This window comes from Zosterops lateralis, assembly GCF_965231275.1.
Source record: "Zosterops lateralis genome assembly, chromosome: 8".
Taxonomy (NCBI): domain Eukaryota; kingdom Metazoa; phylum Chordata; class Aves; order Passeriformes; family Zosteropidae; genus Zosterops; species Zosterops lateralis.
The window spans coordinates 15,237,281-15,257,597 of record NC_139768.1 but is presented as its reverse complement, the minus strand read 5'-3'; the positions used below and the strand labels follow the sequence as shown (position 1 = coordinate 15,257,597).

The 20,317-nt window shown below is 39.2% G+C and overlaps 1 protein-coding gene across 5 annotated transcripts in view; it reads left to right on the top strand.

Annotated features, from left to right (window-relative positions):
- The window catches only part of BTRC (beta-transducin repeat containing E3 ubiquitin protein ligase), a 114,934-nt gene that overhangs the window by 23,130 nt on the left and 71,487 nt on the right, over positions 1-20,317 (top strand). For 2 of the 5 annotated variants that reach the window (XM_083866388.1, XM_083866387.1), the window contains one exon: positions 4,216-4,323. The exons of the other annotated variants lie outside the window; for them this stretch is intronic. In XM_083866388.1, coding sequence (XP_083722514.1) covers positions 4,216-4,323 — 108 coding nt within the window. The remainder of the gene's footprint in view (positions 1-4,215; positions 4,324-20,317) is intronic. 5 annotated transcript variants of the gene reach the window in all.

Genomic DNA, 20,317 nt, shown 5'->3' with positions numbered 1-20,317 from the left:
CCTCTGGTTTACATACTTCTAATACCCTTCAGAGCATCCTTTATGTTTTATCTGCTCCAGTTTGGTTGGTAGAATTTCTAGGACCTCTTTTGCCCTCATCTCCTGTTTTTTGTAAGGGTTAGAAATTGTTACTGGTTTATCTTTAGAGTTCACCTGCATAAGGCACTGGATGCTATATAGAGGGGAAATAATTCTGAACTAGGGAAGGACTAAAATAGATGTGGTTAGCATATGAAATTAATCTTACGTACAGCACACCAAACACCAGCCCTTGGGGAGAAAACTGGGTTTTCTCTTTGGCTTTATCACTAACTTGTGAAACAAAGTACAAAAATATATTAGGTTACCTGTAAATCAAAGGTATTGTAAGTACACAGGTTATCATAAAGTTCAATACAGGGTTTACAAAGGGGTAGTAGGTAATACCTCAGTATTTTAAAATGTGCCACAGTTAGGGATAGTCATTCTGTACTACTGTGTCTAATTAATTTCTCTGAAGTGACTATAAAGAAAATACCCTTCAATAATTGTTTGATTTTTCTTTTGGTCATTCTTGTTTTACAGTGAGCTCAGTATTGTCAGTTTATGCTTTCATACCTGTGCACTATAGTTGTGAACTGTAGGCAGTCCAAGAACTTTTTTTTCCCCATGTAGAGCCACTTAGTTTTACAGGACAAGGTGATATATTTCTGACCTGTAACACAATTTACTAAAACCGTGTTAGTTACCCCTAGTATATTGTATTTGCTGAAGGACTAGAAGAGACCAAATTTGATAAGAAAAACCCAGTCTGAAATGGTATAATCTTGTAACGCAGTAGCAAATAAAGTAAATAACCAATTTTTAGCGCTGGCAAAAATTTAGCCATTGAGTGTGTATTGAAATTTGTCTTTAGGACATCAGATAATTGGAAGAGAGGGTAGACTATTAGAGGCAGAACATCTGATGTAGTCAAAAAATATTCTTGCAATATAATTACAAGAGTAATTGAGTAGGTTAAAATGCATCTTCCCTTCAGCTCGTGGTTACTGTCCACTCAGCTCAGGCATTGGCTGAGAATGCTTCTAGCCTATTTTAATTCAAAGTAAGGCAAGCCCATTTTAATCACCAGTGGAGCAGCTGGAACCAGCCTCTGTCAGAAGGAGGATGCTGGTCTTGTTTGTAACTCTACTCCCTGTATTTATTTAGTGGGAAAATACATTTCAGGGAGTGGGATTTTAAAATCACTCGGAAAAAGAAATTGGGGTTTTTATCAAATTCCCTATTTTATGCCACTCAATGTGTATTAAAGATGTTTTGCTTTTCTAAATAAAAAGCTTTGCATCTCTGGGTGTGAAAGTTGTGCAGACATCCAAAGTATTAATGCAATTGAGAGTTAGGAAAGTAAAGATATTGCATCCTGGCCCAGTACTTAGCAAGCAATACCAGCATTCCCATTTGGCTCTAGTCCAAGCACTGTGCCTCTGTATCTTTGTTTTGATGAATCGATGTAGATTGACTTGAGTTCAGGAGACGATTTTGTCAGTCAGCTTTCAAGTCATGAACATTGAGGCCAGTCCCTTGTTTGTGGAGCTGACAGTACAAAAGTGAGTGTTTGACACGTGGCTTGCTCAATGCATGGGGATGGAGGCTGTTGAGATTTTTCAGAGATCAGGCTCTAAATGAAGTTGTTCTGTTGGGTCACTCATCTGATTTACACACAAGCTGTTTCTATTGAAGCACCTGGGGCCTTTTGTTCAGGCTTGTGAATAAGCCTCTTTCAGTCACCAACAGTAATTTAGTGTCTGCTTCCTTCAATAGGTAAAAGCAAGTACGGGAATGACATTTCCTTCCACACTGTGCAACTTCACGCTTATATTTTTCAGATAGGTAACAGAACTGTATCACTAATGTATATTTTGTTATATATTGGAAGAGATTCAGAAATCATCTAAGGTATTGGTAGTTTACTTCGTACTTCCTAACTCTGGAACAGTACTAAGTGGCAGGAGTGCATGGGTGAGGACTCTGTTAGAGAGTTCTGCAGAATAGCCCTTCAACGTTTTCCTTTGTTATTGTGGCAATTTTAGAGGAAGACATTTCATTGCCTTGTAAGTTCCCTGGCACAATTGAGTACCTTACCTGCAGATTGTAATGACTCTGACTTGAGCTGTCATCTCATGTAAACCTTGAGTCAACTTAAGCTTGCCTTTCCACTGACAGAATGCTCCTCATTTTTTCTGCCTCTGCACCTTTCCATGCCTCAGTCAGTAAAATATTTAAAGTAATTTTTTTTTTACTTGGCAGCCAGTTTTAATGGCAATCAGTTTTTTTAAGTTCATTATCACAACATGAAAACTTGAGAATATGGAATAAATTATAGCTGCAAGTCTTGAATAACCCTGTATGAAAAAAAATCATCCCGTATTTATTTTGTATTATGTTATGAATCCTGGGATGGGTAATGGTAAGCAGCTGATGCTTACCTAGTGAATTTGCTCTGCATCATCAGAGGCACTATGTAGTGAATCTCCTGTTACTGTGATGTTCTTGGAGAATAATAAACAACTTTGATTTAAATAAATTAGACTGGTGAAATGTTTAACCGTGGATGTCCATTTCATGTATTAATTTTTTTAAAAAAAGTTATTGTCACAACAGCTGTCTGTAACTGTATTGATGCATATTACATTGCAAAGAAAAGATTGGCATTTGGAAGGTTTTCTATATGTGGGGCTGTTTGAGAGGTTAGAATAGTGGACAAAAAAGTATGGCTCGCTTTTGTTGCTTGTTACAATACTGTGGCTGTAATTTTTTTGGCTTCAGGAGGGACGTTACATACAAGTTCATGTGATGTGTATTACTGTGATATGTATTACTCAAATTCTGTGATATGTATTACTCAAATTCTTGAGTTTCAGTATCTTTGTAAAGAGAAGAGTTGTTTGGTTGGGTTCTTTTTTTTTTAATGAAAATGCATTGGGGAATGTATTTTAAGGTATCATAAACTTCAATTGAGAACATTTCTAGAGGTTATATTCCCCAGCAGTCTTTAAATACTCTTTCTGGAACAGCAGTGTAAATTGCAACAAAGTATAGCAAAGAATGTGGTGACAGACAAGGTTAATCTCTCTGTCTGTCTGCACAGGACCAGATTATGGATGTTGGTGATCACCTTTCTGCTCATTCAAAATGGGTTATGTTGCTCTTACATACTCCTTTGGTGCAAGATTGTGCAAGGTTTTCTAGCCCTCTCAAGAGCAGAAAGAAATGGTGGCTCAGAAGGCAGCTGTCATTTCATACCCATTCCAGCTGCCCTTTCCACTCAAATTTCCTCCCATCCCCTCCCCCTATATTTAAAAAAAAAAAAAAAAAGCAGGGGCAGGATTTCAAAAAATAAGAGTATGAGGGTTTAAAATCTCTAGCAGCTAATCTATCACATCCTTCAGTTTTCATGGCTATCTGCCAATTTAAAATACACTTGTTTTTTCCTGCCTTGCCAGTAATTAGACAAATGCAGTAGTGCTTATGGCATCAAAAACTCTGTGTCTGGTAAAAGCAATTGCTATCATAATGCATCCCTAAATTTAATAGTAGTGGTGTAAAATGAATAAGCAGCTCTCTATTTCAAGGGGTAATGGCTTTAACTATCAAAATGGCTAGTATTTTCCTTGATTGGCTGCTTTGGCTCCTTTTTTGTATTTCTGTTTGTAGGAACTGAATCAATTTATTATAATAATTGTATTTTGTTTAACAAACAACAAGGCAAGCAGAAACACAAAACTCTTACAAAGTGTCACAACTCCTATTCACCTTGGATCATAGCTTTTTCCTTTTATCCTGTTTACAGACAAAACAAAAACCTTTTCTTCCCCTGCAATTATTACACTTAAAGTTGTCATTTACTTTTCTGCTTTCCTTGCAAAATTGCTTGCCTTGTTTTCTGCCTGGAGCATTGCTGTGGATGGAGGTCTGATTAATCAAAAAGAAACTTTTTATTACTGGGAAAACTCAACACATTGTTGTGGAAAATTAATCAAAATTTACTTTCTTGATCCATAGTGCTTTTTTCTTGCTACTATGACTTCTGTAAAGCTTCTCTCAAGGAAAAGATGCAGTTAGTGCTCTCTTAAAGGGCAGTTGTGTTGATGCCATTTGGCTAAGCCTTAAAAGTTCCTGTAATCTGTGCCATCCTGTCTCATACAGTTCCATCTCATAGTTGTCCTTTCTCTGCAGTGCTCTATGCCCAGATCTCTGTGGCTGGGCTGCTCCAGCCTGGCGGACAGCATGCCCTCGCTGCGATGCCTGTATAACCCAGGGACTGGCGCACTCCCAGCTTTCCAGGTACTTTCTGTCTCTCCCCACTCCTTTTCTCTCCATCTGTGTGCTTGTGCATCTCCTTTACTTGCCTGCTTGACCTCTATTTATTCTGGTTCATACGCTATACCTCTCCTCTGTCATTCTGAGCTCTGCTATTTTAACCCATCTTGTGTAGATTCAGGGCAGCTGGGGCATTTCCATTTACCTTGATATAATTATTTTATCTAAATTGGCTTGATACCATCATCTTTTTCATTGGCTTTAAATTGTGTCAAAAAGATACCACTTAATTATATCTGGCAAACAGCATCCATCACACAGTCTCCAATCTGGCTATTCTGGCTATTTGCAATTCCCCATCTATCTAAATTTTTTGTGTGCCACTTAAAGGACTGAGAGAGTGAATTCATTGCCACGATGATAATTGATGCCAGCAATTCTTTACTTCAGCTTTGTTAGCAGGAGTCTGGACATTTTGACTACAGAAAATTATTGTCCAAGTAAGCTGTCAGTCAAAAGGCAAATAAAGGAAACCTTTTTTTTTCCCCCTTTGATGTCTGAATTTGTTAGATTCAGGCTTTTCTCTGTCATGAGTCAGCTTTCTGCCAAACAAGTTGGTTCAGACCCTTTGGGGTGACCAGTGGATCTTAAAAAGTGCAGACATTCTCTCATGAGAGAGTGAGACAAGTGCTGGGTGAGCATCAAGAAATCTAGACAAGGCTCTCAAGATCATCAAGCATTTTTCATGACATGTGGATGTAACAGCAGAGGCTGGGCTCCAGAGATGTTATATTCACATTGGAAATTCTTGAGGTATTTTATGAACTGCAGTGACTGAGGGACTTTAGAAGTATCTCTGTCGAGAGCATGTTTATTTGAGCTTATGGTAGCATGAACATTTACTTCAAGGTTTATGCTGCTAGATTCTGCTGCTGCTGGCCTAATCTGTGGCAGAGTTATATTTACCAGCATCTTTCAAAACCAGCTAAAAAGAATAGGCCAGAATCTTTCTGAAATTTTCTCTTGTTTCGGGTTAAGTTCATTACGTGCTTCTAAAGGAAAGCATGCAGAGATTATTTTAAGTTTTACTTCTTGCTCCCAGAGCTAGGATAGTGCTGTGGAAATAATCCTCTTAGTCCCAGAGGAGGCTTAAGTGTCTTGCATCATTTTGCCGCAACTCTTTTGCTGACACAGCAGTAGCACTGATGGACTCTGGAAGGTGTTCTGCCCGGCCTCCTTTGCTGAACCAAGCTTTTAGTGGAGCTTTCCATGGGGGAGGGGGAAACACGACTTTTTATTAGTCTAAGAGGACTCTAGAGACAACAGGCAGAGTTTAGACTCCTAATCCTGATTTGCATAATTTGACTAAATCGGATGGGCCTAATTTTTGGGCTTTTGGCTATTGAATAAATCTTAAATCTCTTTAAGCTTAGCAGTATATGGAAAGTAATTTATAAACTCAAATTGAAACTTCTTCCTTTCTACTTGAATTATTTTTGATTACAAAGAGGAAGAGAAATTAATTCATTTTAGCTTAAGATGTCCTTGCTAATGATAGATATGAACAATAACTGTTCTGCTAATGCAGTGCATTGATATTTGGGGGTCAAATGAGTTAGCTGCACAACCATTCATAGTGTTGGGATACTGGGAGGACTGACATTCACATTTCTGCAGATTTTGAGAGATATTTCCATGTGTATTTAGTGACTATGGGATTTGGGGAAGTATGTCCTACTTGCCATCTGAAACGATAGACTGGTACTCTTCACTGAACTCTCGACTGCTGTGTTGAGGAACACATTTATTGCCAGTTGAAAGAGAAACCACATTGCCAGCAACAGCTTCTGCAGCACTGAGTCATGCACATTTCAATCCATTTTTTTCAATGGGCTCTGATTGATCCTCATTAGCTTGCATGGTTTGAAGAAAACTCCCCTCTGAGGCATGGCTTCTGCATTTTCCAGTGCAGAAGGGAATGGTTCGGAGTCTGATTGAAGCAGTGATGTTGCAGTATTTCATCATTCTTTAATGCTTTTTTCTGGTATCAAATCTTTGGGAAAGCATTCAAGACTTTCTTGTAGCCCGGTGAATTTTCTCATATTAAGTTACTTTCTTTTTTCCGTAGCAAGCTTGAAGTAACTGGAGAAGCATATCAATGTTCTTTGCTTGTGGCAAAAGAGAAGATGCCATCTGGAAGGCTACTTAGTCACTGCTGAATTTGTCTAGTTATTTACATGGCTGCCTTCAGATGCTCAGACAGAAATGTGGAAAGATGCTCTTTTTGAATAGCTCAGTTAAAGTCTTGCTGACTCCTCATGGGAAGCATTGGCAAGTAGTCAATTTCAAGATTATTCTGTTAATATGTCAGGTAACTTGGTTTTTCTTCTTTGTGTTTATATTCTTGGAGAGACTTAGGTGAAAACAGGATCTTCTGGTTCCTCGATCCTGTTTTTAGGCAATCATCCTGCAGTGGAAAAGGCTTTAAGGCTAAACCCATGAAAAGGGGAATAAGGAGTTAGAAACCGTTCTTTTTTACATCTTTTATCTCAAAGGGCTTTGCAACTGACAGTCTACTGTGTTAATGAATTTCTTAGCAATCATGGTAGCAATCATGGTGGAAGATGGCAGCAAATTGGAACATGAGCTCCTATAAGGCACAGTAGGAAATGGTCAAAGAGGATATTTTAACAAGAGAAAAAGGATAGCCATTCCTTTTTCAGGTGTCTTGGATACCAGATTTTACCGTACTGTTATTCTGCAAAGCAACTGAAAATTAGGTTGCATGTAGATTCTCCTAATAATAAAAAATAAATTATGCAGAATATACTCTTTTTTTTCTTAGAAAATTGTGGAAATTTGGAAGTTTCCAGGTATGCCAGCAGGTGTCTGTTTTCATGACATTTTCCATGTGAAGTTAATTACTTTCCCTGTTAAAATATTTTCCGTGCATGCTCACAAGGCTCTCTTTATGTTGCTTCTCATAGTTGCAGCTCTTTGAAAATTCAGATTTACAATTATACCCATCGAGTATGCCAAGGGAATGATTATATTAATCCTTACAGGTTTGCAGAAGACTAAAGTATTTCCTTGAATTTGTTTCTGTAGGCTGTTGTATAAATGAGGAGGCTTGAAGAGGAATTTAAAGGTCTTGCCAAAGACTTTTGTGTATCACCATAATCGTAGAGAGTAGCCCACCTCTCTTCCTTTTTACCTAATTCACAGCCAACACAAATACCAGCTCCCATTTAGACTGTAAACTTCTTAGGACAAGAGTCATGCTTTTACTACCTTTGTCTGGAGCCTAGACACAATGGAGAAGAATGGAGTTTCTTGTCAGCTTTATTTTGCCAAATCTGAAACTTCTGTTTCTGTAACAGGCTCTAGTAATCAAAAAAGAGGATTAACTTCTGTGATGGAGGAAGCAGCATCCTGTTGAATACAGAAGTGTCTCTATAGAATAATAAATTTTTGTTTTGTTTTACCTGGAGACCTTGGCCATAAAGAACTACACATCAGGGTTTGTTAGGTGGAGGGGATGAGCTTCTGCTTGGTTTTGCAGAAATGAGCATGTGTGTGAGACTTCCTCCGTCTGGGCTAAAACTGTCCTGGGGAGGAAGGCATGGGTGCACTGTGCTAGGCAAATTGAAGCAAAAAAGAGTGCACCTGAGGCTGTGCAGTGTGGATGTGACCTCTATGGACTGAGATTACTTCTGCAGAAAGATGAAAATGCAAAAGATGTCAAAGGTATGCAGTGGTGGAAGTCTGTTGTCCCTGTGAGACAGACATGAGCTTATTTTTCAAATTACTTTTACATTATTTGTTACACAAATACAAACATTAGGAAAAAAGTGGAATATTTGTTAAAGAAGCATTGTCAGTGTATTGGTAGAAACAGTTGCATCTGTAAATTTCCTTCAGCCTGTTCATGCACTTTTGTATTAGAAGTTGACATTTTATTGCTGGAACTACAGTGTAAATATGAGTAGTAGTACATCATTTCTGGTTATACAGGAGGTTAGAGCTACAGTCTAGGGGTGGGCAAACTGCATGCTCAGAAGTGCGTTTGTGAGAAATAGATTTGAAGGAAATTGTTTGGCTTTGGAGCCAGTGTTTGCTGTTGTGCATAGTTCTGTCTCTAATTGGGAAAGATATGGGGTGTCCAGTCATAGGCTCCATCAGCATGGAGACACTAAGCCTGCTTTGTATTCACCCCTCTCGCTCTGCCGGTGGCTGTGTGAAACCTGCCCGGGGGCTGTTTACAGTGCACCTCTAAAGCAGAATCCTAATTTTGGTGACTAATAGCCAGAGCATGTGGCTTCAGCACCCCCCGGCTGGCAGCAGGCTCTGCCCTGGTTGTGAATGTAGTTAGGTGGCCCCCAACTGTTTACAAGACAGCAGAGGTGAGATCTTTGATTGACAAGTCAGAAATGCATTAGATCATTCCTCTGCCAGTCTCTGGTTCATGCTGTTAAAAATGTCAGCCTCTCCAAGTTTGAATGGCAGCCTGAGGGCCTCAGAAGCTTTTTGTTTTCTGAGATGGAAACACAAATTGGATGTGTGCCTGAGCGCTTCATCCTGGGCTGTAATTTCATCTTTTAGCTAAGAACCACAAGGTACATGAGCAAAGCACCCTGTAAACAATAATACTGGGGAAAAAAATAAACAAGGTCGTGTTTCTGGTACGTTGATCCACTGGTGTCCTGACCTCTATCACGTTGAACATCTCCACTCTGATTGCTGTTCCCTTTGGCATTACAATGAGAGGAGATAGACTGACACAGGAGGCAAAGATTTAAAGTCGCAGTGCTGTTGCACATTGCTTGTATTGGCTATGAAATATTGAACTGCCACAATGTGACACCTGGTTTTTTAAGCAAAGTTTCCTGTTGGAGGTGTTCAGCAGCAGTCTTTTCTGTTTTTCCTCATTTTACCACCTGGCAGGAGCAATTATAAAGGCATGAGAGATGATACAAGAAGGAGCAGAAATGAAGTCAAATCCATAATTTTTGTGTTTGACTCCAGCCCCATTTGTAGCTCAGACTACTGGGAGCTTCACTGTAGGAAAACCACGATGGTTAACCTCTCCGGAGATTTCTCTAAAAAAAGTGCCCAGTGACTACAGAAGAGCTTTCTTAAACATATTCAGGGTTTATCCCTCTTTAAATCTGGTGACCTTGTCTGGCTGTTGGTGTGACCTGTGCAGGGGCTGTGATGCTGGGGAGCCCACCAAACTCAGGGAATTGCCAAGGGTATGCTCCAGGATCTCAGCTCTCGGGTAGTAGCAAGAGATATTTTCTTCCTTTCGGTTGGCAAAGAAATGAAGGAGACTAGAAAGAAATCTTTCTTTGTGGATCAGTGGGATGGGTTTGGTTGTTTTTTGTAGCACATCACCAATTTCTAATTACATTGAGTATTTACATTTAGTAACAGAAATTGGCATTTGGTCTGCACGTACATTGATCCTCAAAAGTTCCATGTGCTTTTATTAGCTTTTTAGTCTGAGTATCAGGAGGTGTGACAGTATCTCTCACTGAGAAATACCACCCCAGTGTGTCCAGTGCAATGATTAATTTAAAATGCATCTTAGCTACAAGGCCTCTCCCTCCTTCAGCCTCGGTAGTGATGGTCCAATTACTACTAATGTGCTTTTCCCACTAAGGTGAGGGCAAGGTTTCTAGCACACCAGCACCAGTTTGGCTCTTCGGTTTAAAAAATGAAACAAAACTCATCCGAGTTTTCCTTCCTCTCTCGTTAGGAGTCAGGAAGGTGTGTAAAGCCGTAGTGACAAACAGCATATGCAGCGCCGCGTTGGAGGCATACAGGTATCTTTAAAGCTAGCTCCGGTTCCTCAGGATTGCGAACATCTGCTTGGAGGTATTGTGGAGCTCCACAATGCACTAATTGAATTACTCTTTTCTGGAGTTGCAGGCTGCGCTAATTGAATTAGAACGGGGCTGTGCGTGTGCGCGCTGGCGCGCGGGCGCGGCGCGGGGCGGGGGCCGGGCCATGGCGCGGACTGTGCTGCGCTCCCCCGGCCGCGCCCGGAACTGCAGCCCGGGGCTCGGGGGCTTCACTGGCATCTCAGCGGCTCGTCCGTGCTGCTCCAAAGCCTACATCTTTGTCCCTTTCTGTGCAGAAAGGAGGCTCTGAGGGTATCCCGCTGCAGCCCCCGCGCACCCAGTCACTGCTGGTCCAGTGCGCTTAGATCCAGCCCAGTCCCCGTAAATCGCTCCATTATCACTTCGGATTTGACGGCTCCATAGGCAGCGAGGGCTTCAAAAGGAGCCGGTGGCACAAGATCAAGTTGTACCTATTCGTGCACAACTGGCAAAGAGATAACACCAATAATTTTGATCTAAAAATGCAAATATGGAATTTTGCCACAAATTTGGAAAAGTCATTAAATACTTTCTTATCCAGCATCTACATTTAAGCCAATGTTAGAATTCAGTCATTCTTAGGAAATATGCAGATAGTTCTGAATAATTCTGTATAAGGAGAACAAAATAAAATATATCTTCTTTGAAATAAGGTGAACACGTGCAAAAATTCAGGCAATCGACCCAAACACTCTAAGTAGAAATGCACTTGCTAAATCTTAAAATTCAAAGCTTGAAGAAGTACTTTGCTACACTGTATTGGGTAGGTTGCTTATTTTTTCCTCTGCTTTCTGTTGGCTGTTACTTACATAGTGTGTAAAAATACTCAGATATTCTCTTTCCTATAGTCTTTCCTCTCCAGATAACCAGATGACTCACTTTCCCATAAAATCTCAGCTATTTTCACTCAGTTTTATCTGTGTTTAATAGATAATTCTTATAAACATAAACCATATCAGAGACAACATAGTGTTTGTTTCAATTTAATGGTTTCTTATATTTTGTTGCATTGGAAATAAAAATAATATGCTAGAATACTCTGCAAATTAAGTAAATTTAAAATCTCCTTGTGAAAATACATAACCAGTACTCTGTGATATGCATGATTCATGATTGTATACTTGGCCTATGTCTGGTGATGTTAAACAGGGCTTCTAATTATCACGAAGAATTAGCAAAATTGCTGCCAAAAATAGAAATTTTAGAAATTTTCAGTTATACTGAAAGTTACTTAACAACCAAGTGCCCCCTAAAATAAAATGCAGGTTTTTTTGTTAAATATCTGGAACAGATTTTTGCTGCTTTTTGAGGAGAATTCCCAAAGAAGTTTATACTTTGGGAATTCTCTTTTTCTGATTTTATTTATGTTTATAGTTGTTTCTCTCTAGCATTTTATTTTTATATTTACATATAAAAATATATGTGTATGTGTAAGTATAAAAAAAAATCAGGTTGTCAGTCTTCTTGGCTCCCTTTCTATGTAGTCAGGTAGACTGCTTCTAGTAGCCATTGTGAATGAAATAGCTGAGTAACTCATTGATCATACCCAAATATTTATTTAGGGCTCGTGTCGAGTTCTTAAATGACTACCAATATAATTTGGTACCTTTGTTGTATTTTCTGAATTGTGTCTGTACATAGCAAGATCAACCATTGCCTTTTGCCTACGTTCTAGAAAAAAACCCTGTGATATATTCTCTCAAAATACAACCATATATCCAGCAAACAAAGGAAGCAACTCTTCATTCAGCCAATAAAGCTGCATAGGCTTCTACTCTTTCAGGAATATATCTTGCTCTTCTATCACATCTTCAGAGTAATAAACTGTGCAGCAACCCTTTGATGTAGGTAATAACATTTGACCTTGCAACACAGTACATTCCCTTGTGCAAATGAAGACAAACTTAACACCTTGATGCTGTGGTGGTTGTTCATTAAAAAAACCCAAACACACACACAGAATTGGTGTGTAGGATAACACACTTATATCCGGTGCCTTCTTTCCGTAAAAGTCAGAAGTGAAGATGGTCATGGTGAGATTGTCACCTTTAAAATAATGTGAGAGTGGATTTGGTGCTGCCTTAAGAGGCTGTAAATGGGAAAGAATCTATTCCATCCAGGGTATAGAGTGCTTTTAAAATCAATCTATTTCTAGAAACTAAATTGTCCTGGGACCAGCTCTTGATATAAAAATTCATAGAAACCTGTTTTTCCGAGTGTGGTAACTTCTTGCCATAGTGCTGTAGTGTTAGAATTCACATTGGCCAGGTTGTTCTGTAAATTAAACAGTGACAGCTTCCCTCGGGGGAACAGCCAATGTATTTATGATGATGTGCTGATTACACAAAATACACTGCAAGCAGAAAACAGCTGCAGAGAACAAACCTCTTAAAAGAATACAATTACAAATAGCACCCTCAGTATTTCTAGTGGTGAGAGCAAAATACAGCATGCTAATGCAGGCTTCTAGTTTGCTTCCAAAGAAGAAAAGGGATCTACAAAGAAGAGGCTGAAGTATGGCTGGACACACACAAAATGCCAGTATGGAGCGGCATATAATCCCCTCCTGAAGGTGAAGGGCAAGAACACACCTCAGGCCTGCTTTTTAGCTGTCCTTGTTGCTTAAAATTCCTGTGACTGCAACTCTCAACAACACTGGCTGGTGAGGCGTTAGGGCTCTGGCTTGTGTGTGTTTTGACTGCTGTGGTTCATACCCTGTGTCCTGGTTAAGAGCTGAGATGTGATTAGAAGACTAATTTATGCTACCAGTATGACCATTATGAAGCAGATCATAGGAGACACCGTAAGAAAAAAAAAAAAAAAAAAAAAAAAGCCCTGGTTTAAAGCTGAGGGTTTTTTTTTTTTTCAGCTAATTATTGCTTTGAGGGAACTTTTGGAAATAAATTCCAATTGTTGTTAGCAGTAGCCTCCAGTGTTTTGTTTTTAAAAGGTTCCTGTTTTGTACATGCAGGGCAAGGTCTTGTACACTTGTTTAGGATAAGATGAAACTTGAAACATATTACTGGAAGATGGTGGAAGTGGGACTGTGACCATAAACTCACGACACAGACAGACATCTGAAGAGAAAGAGGTCTTCACCTGGAAACAAAAAATGAGAAGTAACTGAAATTGCTTTGTGTAGTGTGGCTGTATGCAAGAGAGCTGTGATAAGGACCACTGTGGTGGGATTTTCTGTGAGGGCTGGTTGAAAATGAGTATGTGGCAATGGCAGTGGCAGCTCCCACAGCTGCTAATATCTCACTCTGTAGTGCTGCAAAAGAAAAAAAAAAACAAATCCACAACTCTGCAGCACATTCTTTTTTCATCTGAGTTGATCTGTCACACTTAAATTGTTAAAATATAACATTATACTTTTGGCTATGCCATGTATGTGTGTGGGAGAGTGAAAATACAGAGAATGCCCTTTCCATCCACTTTTTCAGAATCACTGATAGATAAGTATGGTGCTTTTTAAAGTCTGGAATTTCTGGTGTTTGGGGTCTTTGTTATGTTCTGGGTCTATATCAGTAAAACATATTTCAGGCAAAAAATTACCTGTTTAAAATGAAGAAATGTGGTCCTTTCAACGTATAGATCTGATTTTAAAGCAGATGAGGTAAAACCATTGGCACTCTAATTTGGAAGGACTTAATTCACTTGCTTAGAAGTATCAGCTTTTCCATCTATGGATTTCTGGCATGTACTAATAGACTGTTATTCATCTGTCTGTATTTTCTTTAAATCGTTTTTGAGCCTCTGTGTGTTGTCCTCCTCTGCTTACATGTATCCCATGTGGCAAGAGGGAGTTTTGTATAATCACCCTGCTTTAATCAATAGAATAATTGATAAACCAGATAAGATTTAAACTGATTACCTCCCCGAGTAGAACTCCCCGAGGGCCTTGGACTCTCTTAATTTTGACATGTATGTTGTGTACCCCGTGGATGAAGTGCAGTTTGAATTATCTGTTTTTATTTGCTTAATGATGGGGAGGGTGTTAAAGTCAAATGTTTAATTAACCCAGCAATGGGCTGCGCTGTCACTTACACACACATCCAGCTGATTGAGATATCTCACCGAGAATACTGAATAGGAATGATAATGTGGCACTGAGACGGAAGATTGCTTTTTCAATCCATTTGCTGGGTCACTGCTTTGAATGTCTTACTGGATGAAAGGCATTCAGCCTGGAAAAAAAAATCCAGCATTTAAGTACATTTTGTTTTCCTGGCCCCTTTCCACCAAGAAGTTAAATAAAACAGATATGCTGTAGGTTTAATAAGCCATTCATGTTGTAGCAAAAAAGCTGCAAGTACTGAAACTCAAATAGGCGGTGGTCTAGAGCTGTATAATTTCCTAAAGGAACAAAATGTTTGCCAGCCCCAAGGTATCTGAAGGTGAGAACCTAAGTACATCTTTATCTTTCCTTCTTTGGTTGCTTGGCTACTCACCCTATTTGATGGTCTCCAACACATGTCCAATTCTTCCTTACCCAGCGCAATGAAATTTAAAATAATACTTTGTAACTCCTTGTTCTAGCTCAAGAAAATGGTGTTTTAGAGTTGGAATTATTTTATAATGGTAGAACCTAGTAGTGAGCTGTTAAATTTAAATGCTGCTGGAGAGGCTGTTGTGTTGCCACATTTAAATTTGCTCTAGCCAAATCAGGAGAACCCAAGGGTTTGTTTCTTGGGTGGCAGCTGTTAAAAGGTGCAGTGCTTGCTAGCCAAACATTATAATGTGCAGTGCCTAATCTGTAACTTTTGATTCTTTTATTAGAAGATTATAATTTTTTTTTTTTTTTTTTTTTTTTTTTTTTTTTTTTTTTTTTTTAATGTGATTGAATAATCACACTGTTTTTCCAGGAATGAGGTTTTTCAACAGCACTGTATGGAGGTAAACACACCTTGTATTAGAAGCTAACTAAATTTGCCTCGTAGTCCAGTGGTGTGATTGATGCTTCTTGTAATAAATGTAGCTTTGGAAGCTGGAAAAAGCACTGAAGCCTGACTGTATGGACTAATTACTACTGTGAGGCACATTGGGGAGGTGGAGCTGTGTCACCCGAACTGCTCCATGATGACTCCTTAGGTACTTTGAACCTGTTCCAGATTGAGAACCAAGTACCATTGGCTACAGGGTTGCCTGGCTCACACTGTCTAAGACAAGGATCTGGGTGCCTCCACATTCGGTGGTGTGGACAGTGTGCTGTGAATTCCCAGTCTGACACTGCAGTGGCATCACTGAGTAGCCATTTCTTAACAAGTGAGCTGATTTGGGGGAGAAACTGTGCCTAGAAAGTTAGCAAGTTTTGTTCCCCTGTGCTGCCATTTTTACTTTGGACAGGCAGCTCATGCTTCATGCCTTTGTTTTGTATCTCATTTTCCCCTTTCCTGCAATAAAAAATAGAAAGTAAAAAAACAACAAGTAAAGCATAAAACAGTACAGAGAGATGAGGATGGTGTGGTTGATTTAGGTGTTTGGGAGTGAGAATGCCACAGGCTCTGAGGAAGGGATGTGATGACAAGTGGAGGTGTTTTGCCTGTTAAACAGGAAAGCTCAGAGTGATAGGTTTTGGAAAAAGATAATAAGTGTAGATGATGACCCAGGGATGAGAGGGGAAGGGGTTTTATAGTCAGTCCAGTGAGACAGCATTGGTTCTTTGAGAGAAGTAGTTAAAAAAGTTAGAAAGTAATGCTTGAAGAAGCATGATGCCTAAATAACTTTCATCAAAGTTATAAGATGCTGCTTATATAGCTTGAGTTACAAGATACCAATATAACTTGATTAATCTATATAACTTGGTATCAATATAACCTAAATCTTGACTTTTTATGTCTCTGTATTACCTGATACCTGTATAACCTGAATCCTAACTTTTATACCTATATAACCTGATATAAATAACTTTTTACACAATGTAATGGCTAGTATATGGTTAACTAGTTGCTTATTGCTGAATGGACAAAAAATAAGAAAAAAAGAACTTGCCAAGTGGATAGCTTTAGAGATAGAAAATATAGTACTAATGAAAAATTGGCAAGTGCAAAGCCAATTAGCCATAAAACAAAAAATTTAGGCCGGTTAAGACCAGACAGACCAAGGAACACCATAACTGCACATGCTCCAAAGACAAAGTTGAAAAGTTCAGATGCAAAGAAGACTTTGGAAGCCTTCATCAAAGACCCCTGGTGACCCCTGAATTGGGGAGACAAAAGCGCACTGCAGAAGAACTCTTTAATAACTCTAAGATTGTACAATGTAAATTAGTTCTGGCAGGTATGTGATGATGTTATAACCATGTAGTAACACTAAGCAATACTTACTGCATAAATGAATCACAGCACTTGACAAAGGTGGGTGAGCTAGGTGGGGATATCCTCCTCACCACCAGTGCTACAACAAACTGCTCTATAGACAGCAGTCTATGGAGATGTATTTCCAGCCTATCTTTTGGGCATCAAGGACATGAAATCTACAGCAAAACTAGACACTTTTACAACTGGTTTCTAAGAGCAGCTCCTATGCAGATGAAGGTGTAATAAATATTGTACAAAGAAAGTTAAACTGTATCTAGAGAATTTTAATAAATAAAAAGTTTTTTAAAACTCTCTCTGGATCCGTTGGCTCTTGCTAACTCTTGTTAGTACTAGAAATATGTTTTTGACATGTATTTGAATGTTGGCTTATATTCCAAGCCTGTAAAACCTGACTTTGTGCTTTCCCCCCTATCCTACATGTAGGGGAAAGAAGTCAAGAAAACATCTTATTCCAGCATACAAAATCCCTGATAAAAGCCTACAATTCATGAGCATGGGAGGGAAGAATGCTGTGAACTGTGAATAAGAGTGTATAATTTCAAACTTTAGTACTTCTACACTCTGGGATGAGTGTTGAAAATGAATTTTTGTGGAAAGAATGTAGCAAAATGAAAGCAACAAAGAAGTGAGAGCCAAGCCTGGATTGATTCAGTTCTTCTCTAAAAGGCTTCTGTTGCATGCAAAATCCTTCTTCCTGAAGTATGTGTGGCACTATTCAGCAGTCTGGCAGAAAAATTTAACCCCAGCTGAAACTGTTACCAAGGAATTTTAACATTAATTTAAAAGATGGGAGAAATTACTAATGTTGCCCTGAAGAATAGAGGGGGGAGAATATTGTTTTGTTCAATGTGAGGAGCAGATGTACAAGGGTAAGTCAGTTGGAAGAGGCAAACCAAAGCATAAAAGATAAGATTCAGAACAAGTCCTGACACCAGTCTTACATAGGTTATCTGGTTGAATATTTCAAAGTATACCATATTATGTGTATTGTAAGGTTAATTGGATGTTTTTAGCCATGCTTTCTTGGGAATGTGTGCTTTCTATTCCTTAAAAAGATGTAGATAGCTTTGAACTACATAAAATCTTGGAGTACAAGATGTACGCTATAAAATCATGCATAGAAAGTGCTAGCTATAAAAACGTGTATACCTGTGAAGGTGCTGATCAATTTGTGCTATTTAGGAAAGGAAATTCCGAAACAGACCCGGCTGTGAGGAGATGCGAATAATAAAATTCAGCTAGAGGTCCTTGAGGCTTCTTAAGCTCTAACCTTGTTATGAGGAATGGGGAAGTCGAACTGCCTAATGCAGATGTCTGTGAGTTACAAAAATAACCAGATGTCCTGATTAGCAGAAGCAAATGTTCTTCCCTTAATCCACGTGAAATTATATTCAAAGGCTCTCTGGATGTAATGTGTGTGTAAATAAGGCACCAACAAACATTGGAATAGAAAGGGCCATTGGCCAACTAGCTTGCAAGGCTTGAAAGCTTGAATATTAAAAACAAATTTGCCACTGCTGACTCTCTTAAATTCACAGAACAAAACTGTTAAGCAGGGCTGCTTCCTGTGAAACATGGAAAGCCTGTTCTCATTAGCCATATTCTCTCTCTCTCTCTCTCTCTCTCTCTCTCTCCCCTCTTGAAAAATGTGGATGAAGTGAAGCTAGCTTTTTAAAATTCCCCTAAATGACTTGCTCCCAGCATCTGTATTTCAGGGGGGGTGGTGGTGGGTTTTTTTTAGCTACAGCTAGATTTTTGCTCTTAGAAATGCATCTGTTCATCAGATCTTTGCTATTTGTGCTGGATTTTGGTATTTTAATGTTAAACTGAATTTACTGTTCTAGTAATGTTGACTTCCCACGCCATTAAATTACGCTTCATAGCCAACCAGTAATTACTAAGTTAAAGAACGTCATAAGAAGTTTTTCTTTATGTTATGAAATTCTGTTATCAAGTCTCATTGCTTTGAAAATTTATACTTTTCCAATTATTGATTTGAATGAAAAATAAAGAAAACCATGAAGGATCCATTCTGCAGATATGAAAACCAGAATCTTGTCCTGGTTGTTGAAACTTGTTATCATTATCAGTGTTAACATGGAGGCAGACCAAATTAGGACTTGTGTGAACATGCATGTATGTGTCTGGTCTGAGGTGCAGCATTGTACTTCCCATTTTCACTGCTGTCAGAGCTTCAGTTTTAAGAATTTGAGTTCTAGTAGATATCTGAGCCGCTTGAGCATGAATTTCAACTTGTAAATGTTCCAGGTGGGGGTGAAGTCTCCATCACTGGGCATTTATAAATGTATTGGAGAAAAAAAAAGCGCCATGATTCTGTGCAGCTAACAAGATAATAAATATAATAAACAGAATAAACAGGTGCATGCCAGTCTGTAAAGCAGGCACTGAACTGGAAGGCATTTTTAGTTTATTCCCTTTTTTTTTTCCATTATCAGTCAGTACAAGGCAGGCTGCAATTGTCTGCCCTCTCCTTCCGTCATTCTAATGCTCAGCCAAAACCCCTTGCAAAAGTACCACTTAACTTTAAACTTGTAAGAGCTGGGAAACTTGTCTGTGCCTTCATTCCAGGCTGAAGTCACCCCCTTGTGCCTACACATTGCAATTTATGGTGTTCTCTTAGAAGATCTAATCTTGGCGAATGTTCAGAGCAGCAAATGCCGAGGAGGAATGGGGTCTGATACTTATCTCTGCATTTTCATTGCTGTGGATCTCCCTGTGTGTTATAGCTGTCATTTTTGTTTTATCTACTGAACAGCAGAGAATTGCCTTCAAACCTGCAGCTTTCATACTTGTTCTTCTCAAAGAACATTACCAGTCTTAAGGACTGGTTTTATTTATTGTAGTGACTAGCCAAATAAGTGTGAATTTGAATGTTTTGGGTCTCATAATAGGGGAAAAAGGAGACACTATCCTTACATGTTTTTAGAGTATCTTAGACACTTATTTTTTTAACAGTAATACTGCTTCAGGCTGACACTGGCTATGCCAGGATTCATCCTAGCACTGTTTGAAATGGCTGAGATATTTATAAACTGACAGACAGTATTTATAAAATGAGGATGCTGACAGTCCCTTAACGATAACAATGGGCTTGGACTCATCTATCACTTACTGAGGTTATTGGAAAGGGAACATAAGGCTTCTATGTGCCTCTGGTCTTAGACTGGCACTTATTTCCACACATATCTCTCTCTTTTCAGTCTTCTCTGGCTGACATTGGCATTAGACAATTACAGCTAATTTTTCCATACCTTTACCTGATGATGCTTTGTCCTGTTTTCTGCAAGACGACTGACTTCGCAGCATCTTGGAGCAACACCCTATTTCTCCCAAATGCCCCCCTCCTAAACAAGAGGAACATCCTGATGTCTGGCAGGCTGCTGGCTTGAACTGGGAGAGAAGAACAGTGTGCCCTGATTGACAGACTTAACCCGGGGCTGGGCAGGGGTTAAACAGGCCTTCTGCTTCCTTTTACTTTCATACAGCACCAGTCTGTGGACAGAATGCTGATGTACCTCTTTATTCAGTGGCTCCCTCTCCCTAACGAGACTGAGAGAGTACCCTTCTGTCCTTGGTGAGGAGGACCAACTGCAGCGCAGGGACACTTCCAGGAACATGAAAAAGAATGTCAGTTATTTTCAATTTCTGATAAAATACTGTGTTCATTCAATGCACTTAGGAGCTTGAGGGTCAGGTCATATCAACAGTTTGCACTGGAAAAGGAAAAATGCACTATTTCATTGGTGTGTGCTAAAGCATCTATTTTAATGTGGCAGCAGAAATACTGAGACAGCT